This window comes from Sitophilus oryzae, unplaced genomic scaffold (genome assembly GCF_002938485.1).
Source record: "Sitophilus oryzae breed Bouriz unplaced genomic scaffold, Soryzae_2.0 scaffold_177_pilon_pilon, whole genome shotgun sequence".
Taxonomy (NCBI): Eukaryota; Metazoa; Arthropoda; class Insecta; order Coleoptera; family Curculionidae; genus Sitophilus; species Sitophilus oryzae.
Window position 1 is genome coordinate 991,954 of NW_022146479.1, and position 12,867 is coordinate 1,004,820.

Sequence of the window (12,867 nt, forward strand, 5' to 3'; positions counted from 1 at the left end):
ATTTGTTGAAGGTTCTCAGATTGATTGTATTACAGTTTCCATTTATTTATTATTTTATGTCTTCTGTTTGTTTTTTATTTTCTTTTTTGTTTATTTTTTCATTTTTGTTTTAGTTTTTTACACATCTAATTTGTTAAAGATTCCCAGATTGATTGTATTACAGTTCCAATTTATTTATATTATTTTATGTCTTTTGTTTTTTTTTTCATTTTTGCTTTAGATTTTTTTACATTTCAAATTTGTTGAAGGTTCTCTCCTGTAATAAAATCTATAAAAATCTCCATATTTAACTGATTTGTTAATAGAAGTCCGGAAATGTAATTATTTCAGTATTAATTTTGTCATATACATATACAAAAGCCAATGTCCCATGTTTTTAGGTGACTGGAATGAACACGATGACAGTGAATGTGATCACTCCAGTGAAGATGAAAATGACGTTTCCGAAAGTGCTAAACCCAAAGAACCAGTGCCCGAAGAATCCTTCAGTAGATGTTTATATGTGTTGGTAAATGCTAAAGATCCACTAAATATAACTTTAACACCAGCATTTCTAAAGGTACATATCCATTTTATTAGTATAAATAAATTATATATAGTTTATCCGATGAATCGCGGAATATTTCGACAGACGACAGCCAAAAAATGACAGAAAATACAAATTACTTTTGAATTAAATGACAGACATAACTATCACTGTCATAAATGTTCTCGTTGGACAGACTATATATTTCTGAAAATAATAATCAATTAAAAATAATGAAATACTTAAAATTTCAGATTTTCAATGAATTGGTTTTGCAATATTCCACAAAAATCATCTCGGTCAAACTCGACAGAAAATCGATCAACGTTTCGAATGACATCGGTCCTCACACTAAGGTGGAATTGTACGAAAAACAATCAGATGGCGAGAAAAAAGACATACTGATTAGTTTGAAGAAGTTCGAAAACGAAGATAGTCCTCCAACTAGTCCCACAAAACATCTGATGTACCAAGAAAGTGTAGCTTTTGAAGAAGAGTAAGAAAAAAATCAAATTATTTGACATTTTTTCTTTTTTAAGTGTCAATATCACTTTTATTTTTTGTGATTTTCTTTATTTTTTCTTGGTTTACATTTTTGTTTTAGTTTTTTACTCTTCTAATTTCTCGAAGATTCTCAGATTGATTGTTTTACAGTTACAATTTATTTATGTTATTTTATGTCTTTTGTTTGTTTTTTATTTTTTCACTTTTGTTTAGTTTTTTTATACTTCTAATTTGTTAAAGATTCTCAGATTGATTGTATTATAGTTTCAATTTATTTATATTATTTCAAAAAATTCAAATTATTTGACATTTTTTCTACGTTAAGTGTCAATATCACTTTTATTTTTTATGATTTTCTTCTTTTTCTTTGTCTTTTTTTCTTATTTCTAATTTCTTATTTTCTAGACGTTTAGAAATCGAATTGAAGCACGACTACGAGCAGGGTTACGACTTTAACACTATTAGAAGCTTAAAATTCCCTCCAGAAGTCACTTCTGACTTATTTGACAAAATCAACAAGCATTACGTGAAAATATTCGTGCCGAACTTTTCTCCAGTGCAAACCAACTGTTCAAAGAAGAATTGGGAGAAACTGGTCAAGTTGCAGAGCAATTCGCCAAGTGTTTTACGTAATTATTATCTGGCAGCTAAACATACCATAGGAAGAAGCGGCAGAGAAATCAATATCAGCTCTCCATTGCAAGTAAGAAAAAACTCATTCTTTATGTCTATTTATTTATCATACTTTTTAAATCAAGTGAGTTGAAATCACTATTTTAATGTAAAACACACATTAACTTATTTATTTATTTCTATAAAACTAAGTAAAAATATCAATTGACTTATTAGTGTTTCTTGGTACTAAAACCAACATAATTTCGAAAACAGATTCAAAATGAGACCCGCTTTGCTCTGAACATCCTGTATCAACCTTCCGTGCTTCAACAAATAAACGTAGAGCCTGTAGGAGAAGTCACAAATCCTTTTGAAACTACGATGAGGATTGCTATTCTGGAAGCTCACGAGAAATATAACGTTCCTTTGTACATAGCTTATCATTGTAAACTTTTTATTCAACCTGCCTATGCCGAGTAAGTATAGTTTATTTAAATATTTTTCTCTATAATAGACAAGAATTCAATAATAATACTGCTTAAATTTCTACCTCACATTGCCTCTATTTTGATATCCATATCTAAATAATGTTTTAGATGTCCAAAATATGTAAATATTTTTAATAAAAATAGTTCAAAAAAATGAAAATAATTTTTTTATTAAACAATTTTTGTACAATAATCAGAAAAGTAAATCACAATACCTATTTAATCATAATAGAAGAAACTACGATAACCAGTTCTTCATTTTAAGAAATGTGCGTTTATTTTATTAATATTAAATTTTGAATATAGTATTCTCCAGGGGATATGCAGGAGGGATAATGGGGGTAATTGTCCTTCCCAAGAGAGACTTATCTAAAATACTATATCACATAATTTTAATAATAAATAAGACTAGAGCAAAACCTATGTTAATATAAATAATAAATAAATGTGTAATAAAAGAAAAAATATATATTTTAGAGGCCACTATGCATCTCAAACAGGAATCTGGTGGAAAGACATGGCAACTGAAATCGATGCCGCCTACAATTTAATATGCCATCCGAAAAACGACTCAAACCTCGAAATCTTTGCTCTCAGAGTCGTGCTGAAGAAAAACCTGAATATAACCAATTCCCAAGCTCACTCTGTACCTAACTACGTCATTAGATTATTACCACCTCTCACTGTACACAATTTCCTACCATACGCTTTGGAAGTTGAAAATATAACTCTAAAACAGGTAAGTACTGAAATTTCTGTATGTATTTGTTTTTAGTAGTAGAAAAAATGTCTATTTTTAGGCAGTCAAAGCAGAACCAGGTGAAAAATGTAGCGTGTACTCGTTGGACCTGACCAAAGACCAAAAGTTGGCAGTCAAAGTGACGTACAACTCGTCGATTTGGACTGGTCACGTGACCGTGACTGGGCACTTGGACGAAAAAGTGGTACTGCTGTCGTCAGATCAAAAGGACGAGACGAAGGACTTGACAATCAACATCAAATGTGACAGAGAAGGCAGTTGTAATTTGATATTCTATGCGCCATATTGGATAGTCAACAAAACAGGGTTACCGTTAAAAATAAAGGTATGTAGATAGTACTAGTATTAGTATATGTATTCCTTGTATTCCCTTTTTGTTATTAGCCTCCTTGTCTGACACCTTTGCTTGTAGGGAATTCTGGACTATAATTTATATATTCATTTTAATAATTATTATAGGCATCATCCTCACTTACCATCAACGACTGCCCTAACGATGATATACTGCTGTTCACCTACAAAAGACACTGCAAACAAACACTAAACGTTAAAGTGTACGAATCTAATTGGTCCAATGAATTTGGTGTGGAATGTTCAGGAACAACCGGATTGGTCATTTGTAAAGACAATGAAAGGAAGAAGAAATATTTGTTCTTTTTAAACACCAGCCTGAGTAATTTTTGTCCAAGATTGACGAAGATAGTCTCTATATTGCCCAGTTTCTTAGTCATCAATAACACAGAAAAAGCATTAAGGTACTCACTTTTTGTTTTATTAGGTACCTATAGAAAAAAGCTCTAAAAAAATAAAAGGTTTTACAAAGCAATAGCTGTTTTCTTGAAATAATTAATAAGATTTTTTAATGACAGTTAAGTTCATATCAAATAAACTTTTAGTCACGTGATTAAGCTTGACCGGCACAGCGGTGCCCACTTTTACATATTTTCCTTTAATCAAAATATTTTAGGAAACAAAAATTAATTAAAAATATATAAACAGTTATTATTTATATCAACAAAACTAACCTCCTTAACTGCACTTAAGGGACGTAAAAGGTCATTACTACCGCTTTCCCGTTTAAAATATTCTAATAAAGTTGCCATGAGCTTTTTACGGCTATTAAGCTATCTTGTACACTTCGCACTAAAAAAGGTTCTAAAAAGAAAAATGTTCGACTGCAAGGTCTGGTAGTAAAAAGTTCTAGTATTCTTCGAACTAGTATTCTAGTTCTTAAGCTTTTTAATCGCAACACAATTTATTGAAGCCAAAAACTCGTAATACAAAACTAAAGTGTCAAAACGAATGAGAATGTCAGGAAATAAATAAATAAATGTGGAAACATGACATTTTTTACAGCACAGCTACCACCTGAATCCCCAACGAAAAATTTAGTAATTCCAGTTAGTCAGCCCGGTGCAACAATGAATTAGAAATATTACTAATTTTATTTTCTGAACATTTTTGGATACTTTATTATTACTTTGTATCAAATATTGTTGTTTTATATTGATTAAAAATTTATTATTTATGGTTTAAAACATATTTTTTTAGATTTATGGAGAATAACGAAAAAACCGACCTGTGGATCGACCTAGAACCCTCTCAAACTTTAATATTCTGGCCGGAAACATCATCCATGCAGATCTATGTAAAATACAGAGAGAGCAAGTCGATATCGCAAGCTTTCTTTATTTCCTGTCAACACAGAACCGTGCTCAGAATGGACAAAGGGGTAAACAAATCCTACTAAGTTATCTCATATAATATACATATTTTTGACAGTACTTAGTCGTCTTAAATGTCGCTCTCTTATCTCTTTTATCCAGACTGCCATTACTGTGGACGTAACTGGAGGCAACTCTGGACCATTCCACATTGCTTTCAACAACTACTCGCCAGGTGACTGTCCAATTTTAATCCAAAACTACTGCGCAGACCTATTTTTGAAGATACAGCAACAAGACCAAAGTCCCGTCACCCTAATGAGCCCATTCAACAGTCTGCTGTATACTTGGGACGACCCTACTAAGCCTAGAACTCTTGTATGGAACGTTTACAATAACAAAGGTTCTGGATTTGTGCTGGATATCAACAAGGACGGGTAAAAAATAGTAATATTCCTTTTAATAAGAAAAATACGATAGAAAAGACCAAAGGAGTTAATAAAAAATAAGTTTGTTTAATTTTTCCTTTTTTAAATTGTTTTAATATTGTCTTTTTTTAATTGTTAATAAAAAATAAGTTTGTTTAATTATTTTTATTTTTTTTAATATGTTTCTTTAAGGTATGGTGAAGAAAGAATTAAGTTCCAATCTGTCACGCCCAATACAAGTCAGCAAGAAGAATCGTCATCTAGTGAAGATTCAGACAGTTCAAGCAGCACACCAAATACATTACACAAAAAAATCAGAAAAGACAAAATAATCATCTACTGGGCATGCTTTATGTACGTAACTCAATCAAATAATTCTGTGATACTAAGAGATAAAATGTGAAATAATTAATATTATATCCTAAAACTCTATCGTATGATCGAAAAAAAGTGTCTTAATAACAATTTATGATAATTTCTGTATGGGCAAGCCCTTACTGTGATGTATTAAAAAAATATATCCACAAAAAAAGATGCGTATCACAATAACACATATTATGATAAGCTAACTACAAAAATAAAATAATAAGTAATTTTCATCGTCCATATTTTTGTTATGGTTTGTTACAGAAATGGACCTCAAAGAAAGCTGCTTTTCACACAAGAACAAGGAATGTTTGAGAACATACTCAAAGTTCATTTTCACGAACATTGTTACTTCGAATTGATTCTGTCAATGTCCAGTATCGGACTCTCCGTTTTTACTAGTGAAAATGACAAGAAAGAACATGCTTACGCTTGCATATCCGACTCACCTGCCATCTGGGAGGTAAAAATATAATACTAAGACGATATTACTAATATTTTTTAAGTCTCTAAAATCTTACAAACCTATTCAGCACTATATTTTCTTTTAAATTTTTATGATTGTTACAATCAAATTAAAGTATTTTTGCTAAAAATATTAGAAATCGTTCTTATAAACCTCTTACACTAGTTATATATTCATATAATATATTATTATTAGGTAAATGTTGGTCAGAAATGGAAAACACTAACCCTGGAACTCGCCTCGTGGATAGAAGACAAATACAAACGATCCCACTCATGGAAAAAATGCCACATCAAAGACTACATCCACATAGATTTCGAAAAAATGTTCATGCTGAAACCATTCTTCGCCGAAATGCGACGTACCTACACCCCAGGTCTTAACTGTCACTTCAGAAAGTCAACCAAGTTTCAATATTTCGATTTTCGATTGAACTACTTGCAAATGGACAACAAGCACAGCAATTGCATAGTGTTTCAACCGATTTTAACCAAACCTGAGGAGGATAAATACCAGAACAGACCGTTTTTTAAACTGGTTGCTTTGAAGCAAAGCGAGAACGAGTCAGATAGTTACAGGTACGTCAAAATGGATGTCCAGGATGCCAGTTTGAACGTGGAGAATGATCTGTGGACGAAGATTTGCGAATTACTGAAGGAGAATAAGAAATTCGGAAGGGATTATAGTTGTGCCGGAGCCTACGTCATTGACATAACAAATGTCAGGAAAAGCATATGTTCCAGAAGTCAAGTAAATAAGATACCAACTAAAGTCTGTCCAACGAAAGGAGACATAAACAGTGACAGTTTTAAGCCATTTTTATTCACAGGTCTTCCCTAACTCGTTGGACAAACGATACTACAAAATTTATCTTCTTATTTTTTACTCAAAATGTATGTAAATGTTTTAGGATTCTATAGGGGACACTCACCAAAGACAATGCCACATAGAAAACCTATCACTTAGCAGCTTTGGAATACAGTTAAACATATCAAACAGGATGCAAATGGGCCTTATAAGCAATAATACTATGTTGAATAGAACTCTGGACCATTTGTTCCCTTATAATATGGCTCCATACATGCCTATGGAGGGTGTACATCACAAGTAAGTTTTTCATTAAAAATATCCCAATTAGTTTTGGTTTTGTTTAAATTTTACTATTTAAGTTTTAGTAAAATTTAGTAAGTAACAGAAAACTGTTATTTTAAATAAAAGAGCAACAGTTCCAACATTAGAAATAACAGTTTTTCTTCAAGGTTGATATAACAAAATTCAAAACGTTTTTTCTTTTAATTAATTTTGAAATTTGAAGGTCTAGCAGTATTAATTAATAAAGATTTTCTTAGAATTACATCTACTGAATGGGTTCATGTCTATCAACCACTTTCAAGCGCTTTAGAACAACTGATAGATCAAGTGGCATGTCAGTTTCTTCAACAATACTACTCTCATGTGTTGGGTCTACAAGTTTTAGTCAACACATTTGCCATTCAATCTGGTATTGAGGTAATTTTTTTCGGATTTTATTTATTTTACATTCGTAAATAGGTAATAAGAATTAGTTTAATTTGCTAAATAAATAATAAATAAAAAAAAATTATTATAGACCTTGCACATTTTATTCTTCGTTTATAATATATTATATTAGAATATTACTAATACTAACCCTACGTATACAGAGCGTCTCTGAAATTAGTGCAAGCATTTTAAGGGATCATAAAAAATAAACTGAAAATAGCCGAGTCATATATGTTCTAAATAGAATTAAATACATACAGTAATTATAACAAATTGAAAATGTTTATTTTCAGACTATACCACTGTGCAACCCCACCGCTGCCCTCTCAGTGACGTACGCGTCGCAATGCTTGCTGGGTCACGCGACCATGTCACCGGCTGCGCTCGAAACCTGCGTACTAGACGTGTTTCCTAACTTGAACCTGGACTTGGCGCAACTGAAGTGCGTCATCAGGAAAAGAAATAGCGACAATAGAGGCGATAGGGAGGAGATATTGCCGAAAATCGTAGCTAATTGTGGGAAAACGTTCGCTGTAGGAGTGCCGATAGCTTTGGCACAACTTTTCGTGAAAAATCACAACGGTAAGATAGTTTACTACTGTTATCCATGACTGAAAAAAAATATATTCAAATTTACTGATTTCGATTTTTTACTTATTTTAGTAAACATTCAATGCGATGGAGAGATGTTCTTTAAGACTACAGGAAAAGCGTTATATTCCTTAATCACCAGACATCCAGATGAGAAATCAGATTGCATCGAGTTGGCTAGGGAAGCCCTCAAACGAGCGTCTCTTTTAGGAGAGCCAATAAAAATCCATCAGAGACTCACCAGATATCGAAACATTCTGGTAAGGATACTTATATACCCTTCAGAGAAATAAATAAATAATAATAAATCATATGAATGAACATATTTTTAAGTAAAGAATGAAAATATTTCAGGGGCTTACACCATTCTCCACGTTTGAATCCATGGGGCAACATCTACTAGAAAAAGTAGGAAATTCTAGATTTTCCAATGATACGTATTGGACACACGCCGCTACTGACAGAACAGGAAAATCTATAGTCATCATTTCTTTACAGTAAGCAGTTTTTGCTAATATTTTTCTGTAAAATATTTTAGTTTATTCTAAACTGTTATTTATAAACATCCCGCAACAGTTCAAACACGCTTCAAAAAAAAATAACAGTTATGAAAATAAAAGTAAGCTGATGACAATGACTCATTGGATTATGTTATTCTACGAAGCTTACAATAGTTGTTACCTAAAATAACAGTTAAACAATAACAATACATGCCTTAGCAGCACCATTTCTTACTCCAAAAATAACAGATATGAAGATAACAGTGCGCAGACATTGATAGCTTTTGTGTGAAACCGGAATTTCCGCGCCACAAAAGCATAAACAGTTACTTTTTTATACAGCTGTAACTGTTGTGGGTAGAGATACACTTATTTTACCTTTAATCCTTTTGTTACTTATTATAATTGTTATGAACACATTTCAAACTGGTATTTTAATAAGAATAACAGTTCTTACTGTTATTTAGATATAACAGTTTGACCCGCATCTGAACAGGACTGTATTTTATTTTTAATTTTTTAGACGTGTAATTAGAATTAACAAATGCACGTTATGGGGTCCCTGGGAAGTAGAATGGATGGTTGACCTAGATGATATAATTTCTCTGCCAAAAATTAATTGTGTGGAACTCATCCTAAATATGAGACAAGTAAAACATGAAATGCATTAATTTAAAATAAAATACTTAAAATTATTTTATTTTCAGAGTGAAAATTTTGCAGGTGAACAGCAAATAAAAATTTTAGGGCCCAAAGAAATTCTTGTATGGTTACATGAAAAAATTGAACAGGCTATTATACTCAGCATGGAAGACAAATCTTTTACCTTAACTGACAATTAGATATGACTAAGCTTAATTTTAAGCTTTAAAGTTGACCTATGTATGTAATTAAGTGTAATATAAAAACAGCAAATTAAAAAATCCCTATTTTAGGATATCATTGTTGATATAAAGTCGTTTTATTATATTATACTCTTAACACTTTTAAACCTAATGAAAAATCAATATAACAAATAAAAATATTTTAATAATTAACTACCTAGTAGAAACTTATATACCTATAAACATTTTTAAACCTATCCAAGGGCATTTTTTAAAAACTAACAAAAACTATGTATTACTATAGTTTATCACTTATAAAGAATACAAATTACAAGCCATTGTTTTAAAATATAAAATATTTATGAAACTTTTTCTTATTATAAAGGCATTAAAAAAAAACAACAAAAGTAAGCTCTTCTCTCTTTTTTATCAATGATTACTAGGCAACTGTGGTAACCCAAATTCATCAACTTGTACACCATCCTTGAGATAAACATAAAACATATTTCAATAAAAAAAATATACTACACACTTGTAAGTATGCTCACCTTATTAGTCCTATCTTTATTTGATTCTGGTTTAGTACTTGGTGCCTCTGGTGCCTTCAAAACATCATCAAGATAGCTCTGATCATCATCCAATGCAATTTCATCACCTAAAAACACAATTTTAAATAATAAAAGTATTTTTAATTGATTTGTTTACATACCCAATGCATCTAATTCAGCTGCTAATTCATCATCATCTATTTCAGGAGTGTTGTATGTCCTTCCAAGAGCTTCCTGAACCTCGTCGGCTTGTTCTAACATATCAGCTAATTCATCTTGAACATCCTAAGATTTAAAAATATAAAGAAATTGAAGTTATTATAAGGCTATTGACCACTTACATCAATATCTTCAATATTAATCTTCTTAAATTCTTTTTTCATAGCTTTCATTCCATCTCTCATTGCCACAACTGTGGCCTGAGTATCTTTTAAAGTTTGATGAGCAAAGTTGGCTTGTTCCATGTTAAATGATTGACCCCTAACAAAAAGTACAATATTAAACATGAAATTGAAAGAAGTTGAAGAAATGTTATACCTCAAATTATCCAGCTGATTCTCATATAACTTTTTCTGTTTAAGAATACGTAAGGCTTTTGCTTTTACAGCATTCTTAGCAGGACCCTCGCGCATTTTTGACATCTGATCCCTAAATCTTCTAAGATCATTTTCCAAAGCAGCAATTTTCTTTTCTACATTTTCTGCTCTTGAATCCACCTATTTGTAAAAATAACATTCTGAAAACTTAATGGTTTTTAAAGAAATTGCAATGCCACTTACCCCTGCAATACAATCAGTGATACTAGGACCAGGCTCCTTTGGTTTTCCTTTTCCAAATAACCGATTCATTTCCTTAGTTAAAATTTTCACTGTGAAGATGGTTATTTATCTTAAATCCTTACAATAAATTAGTGCAGAATGACTAATCTACCAAAATTTCACAGAAATTTATGTCAAAACAATAATGAACTTGTCAACGTCAAAATTGTGACCTTGATCAGTGGCATTTAAATTCTTCTTTGCAAATTTTGGCGTCATGATAAACATGTACTACTTGCCAGCTTCCGTTACCAGGGATGGGCGTGTAAAAAACCAAGAGTAAAACTATCTATTTTTTACATGGCTATCCCTACAATGTTTTTATGTGCTTTAATCTATGGTTGCTAGTTTTTATTTGAGGTTAAGGTTAAAGTTTTATTTTGTTTACCTTTTTAGTTATTTTAATTATTTTATATTAATTTGGTGTTAATTTGCAAATGAGTGAATTTGTAACAATTCAAGGTAATGAAATATCAAAGTATATTTCGATTTCATTAATCTTTATATTACAGTGGGACAATGTGGTAATCAGATAGGTGGTGCTTTTTGGCCCCAAATACTAAAAGAATACAATGTCTCAATTCACCAAAAACCTGAGAAACGTACAGTTTCACAGAGTGTCTCTTATAACTCATTGTCGTCCTTTTTTAACTTAACTAACTTGAGCTTGAGAAAATCCACAGAGTGTATGCCATTATATGAATTGTTAAATAACCAAGTTAAAGCAAGAGCTGTATGTATTGACATGGAAGATAGCGTGGTTTCACGATTTCGAACGGGACCATTAAAAGGACTTTTTGATGAAAGGTGCTTATTAACTAATTACCCTGGATCTGGAAACAATTGGGCTGAGGGTAGATTTCACGAAAGCAGTTAAAATGAATTTTGAAATTATTACTTCCCCAGGGTTTTGTGAACATGGTCCCAACTATAAGGCAAAAATTTTAAAAGTTTTGAGGCATGTAGTTGAAAGATGTGATAGTTTACATGGTTTTTTAATGCTTTTTTCAACTGGAGGTGGTACAGGATCAGGATTAGGAACATATGTGTTAAATTTACTGACTGATAATTACCCAAAAATTGAGAGGTAATAAGTTATATTTCACATAGTTAAAATTTTAATCATAAATGAATATTCTTAGATTTGTATCTTGTGTTTACTCAACTGGTACTGAAGATGTGATAACTTGTCCCTATAATAATGCTTTAGCAACCTATCAGTTACTACAAAATGCAACATGCGTTTTTCCAGTTGAGAACAGATGTTTACTAAATATTGTCTCGCAAAAATGCAGAAATAATTTTTACACTAAGACTGATATATCATCATTATTTAAGCCATTTGAAGATATGAACAATATCATAGTTGAAATGCTGCTCCATTTGACAAGGTTAATAAATTCACTGTAGAATCACCTACACCTAATAAGTTATTTTTATAGTGGTTCGAGGTTTCCTGGTAGTTTGAATTTTGATATGAACGAAATTAACACGAATATGGTGCCATTTCCCCAGATGCATTTTTTATCAGCTGGATTTAATCACTTAAATAACAGTTGTGCAACAGGTCTCAGAAAATCCAGGTAATTTTTAAAGTATATTTATTTCTATACTCATCAGTATATTATAATTTGTTAAGTATTTTAGTAAGCAAATCAAAGAAAATAATTTTTTGGCAGCTTGTAATCGCTCAAACCAAATGATAAAAGTAGAACCGCTAGGTAGAAATCACCAGTCTTTTTAATACACAAAATATATAATCTTTTTTAAGGATCAAAATCGATACTCTTGGCATCAACGATAATTGGCAGAGGCGATTACACTTTGACAGATTTACAATCCTACACTGAAAAGCTACAGGCCAAAGGCAAGTTTACGCCATGGTCTAGGAAATGCGTTAAAGCAGGGCTGTGTAGTGTCGCGCCAAAAAATCAGAGCTCAGCATTATTTTCTCTTTTTAACACCACAGGAATGTATAGCCTCTTTGAGAATATTTATGGGCAATATAATAAATTATATAGAAAGAAGGTAAAAATTATAACAAAAGTATGTTCAGGCTTTTTAAGTAGGTACATTTCTAGGCTCATATTTATCATTATCAGAAGATTGATAACTTTGATTCGGAGTTATTTACAGAATGTCAAGAATCTCTACTAAATGTGATACAAAAATATAAGGAGTTGGAACAACTAGTTCCTGTTTGTATACCAAGACTGAAACCATTAATTGAATAAATTTCTGTTTTTTT

At 31.3% G+C, this 12,867-nt stretch overlaps 3 protein-coding genes across 3 annotated transcripts in view; 2 read left to right on the top strand and 1 right to left on the bottom strand.

Moving 5' to 3' along the window:
- Positions 1-9,373, top strand: part of LOC115882139 (vacuolar protein sorting-associated protein 13A-like) — a 32,786-nt gene extending 23,413 nt beyond the window's left edge. Inside the window, exons 29-47 of the mRNA XM_030900001.1 lie at positions 381-559; positions 781-1,022; positions 1,436-1,733; positions 1,919-2,121; positions 2,611-2,872; positions 2,934-3,218; positions 3,353-3,648; positions 4,445-4,625; positions 4,720-4,994; positions 5,178-5,339; positions 5,616-5,814; positions 6,013-6,567; positions 6,728-6,924; positions 7,167-7,326; positions 7,632-7,920; positions 8,002-8,189; positions 8,284-8,426; positions 8,953-9,079; positions 9,137-9,373. Of these exons, the coding sequence (XP_030755861.1) occupies positions 381-559; positions 781-1,022; positions 1,436-1,733; positions 1,919-2,121; positions 2,611-2,872; positions 2,934-3,218; positions 3,353-3,648; positions 4,445-4,625; positions 4,720-4,994; positions 5,178-5,339; positions 5,616-5,814; positions 6,013-6,567; positions 6,728-6,924; positions 7,167-7,326; positions 7,632-7,920; positions 8,002-8,189; positions 8,284-8,426; positions 8,953-9,079; positions 9,137-9,271 (4,376 nt within the window). The 3' untranslated portion in view covers positions 9,272-9,373. The remainder of the gene's footprint in view (positions 1-380; positions 560-780; positions 1,023-1,435; positions 1,734-1,918; positions 2,122-2,610; positions 2,873-2,933; positions 3,219-3,352; positions 3,649-4,444; positions 4,626-4,719; positions 4,995-5,177; positions 5,340-5,615; positions 5,815-6,012; positions 6,568-6,727; positions 6,925-7,166; positions 7,327-7,631; positions 7,921-8,001; positions 8,190-8,283; positions 8,427-8,952; positions 9,080-9,136) is intronic.
- Positions 9,345-10,738, bottom strand: LOC115882140 (charged multivesicular body protein 5). Its single transcript, XM_030900002.1, has 6 exons — positions 10,581-10,738; positions 10,339-10,517; positions 10,143-10,281; positions 9,963-10,086; positions 9,802-9,908; positions 9,345-9,736 (listed from the first exon to the last, which is right to left on the bottom strand). Exons 1-6 carry the CDS (start codon positions 10,647-10,649, stop codon positions 9,683-9,685), a joined length of 672 nt encoding a protein of 223 aa, XP_030755862.1. The 5' UTR covers positions 10,650-10,738; the 3' UTR covers positions 9,345-9,682.
- Positions 10,739-10,978: 240 nt separating this feature from the next.
- Positions 10,979-12,867, top strand: LOC115882493 (tubulin epsilon chain-like). Its single transcript, XM_030900569.1, has 8 exons — positions 10,979-11,081; positions 11,132-11,473; positions 11,526-11,706; positions 11,762-12,010; positions 12,062-12,202; positions 12,267-12,340; positions 12,391-12,647; positions 12,701-12,867. The coding sequence occupies exons 1-8, from the start codon at positions 11,057-11,059 to the stop codon at positions 12,851-12,853; spliced, it is 1,422 nt and encodes a 473-aa protein (XP_030756429.1). The 5' UTR covers positions 10,979-11,056; the 3' UTR covers positions 12,854-12,867.

Bases quoted from the DNA above. Each gene is read 5' to 3' on its own strand.
- LOC115882493 (XM_030900569.1), top strand. From the start codon at position 11,057: ATGAGTGAATTTGTAACAATTCAAG. The intron at 11,474-11,525 runs GTAGATTTCACG...TTACTTCCCCAG, and splicing joins TGGAAACAATTGGGCTGAGG to GGTTTTGTGAACATGGTCCC. The intron at 12,011-12,061 runs GTTAATAAATTC...TTATTTTTATAG, and splicing joins ATGCTGCTCCATTTGACAAG to TGGTTCGAGGTTTCCTGGTA.
- LOC115882140 (XM_030900002.1), bottom strand. From the start codon at position 10,649: ATGAATCGGTTATTTGGAAAAGGAAAACCAAAGGAGCCTGGTCCTAGT. The intron at 10,282-10,338 runs GTATAACATTTC...ACTTTTTGTTAG, and splicing joins AATCAGCTGGATAATTTGAG to GGGTCAATCATTTAACATGG. The intron at 9,737-9,801 runs GTGAGCATACTT...GTTTATCTCAAG, and splicing joins ATAAAGATAGGACTAATAAG to GATGGTGTACAAGTTGATGA.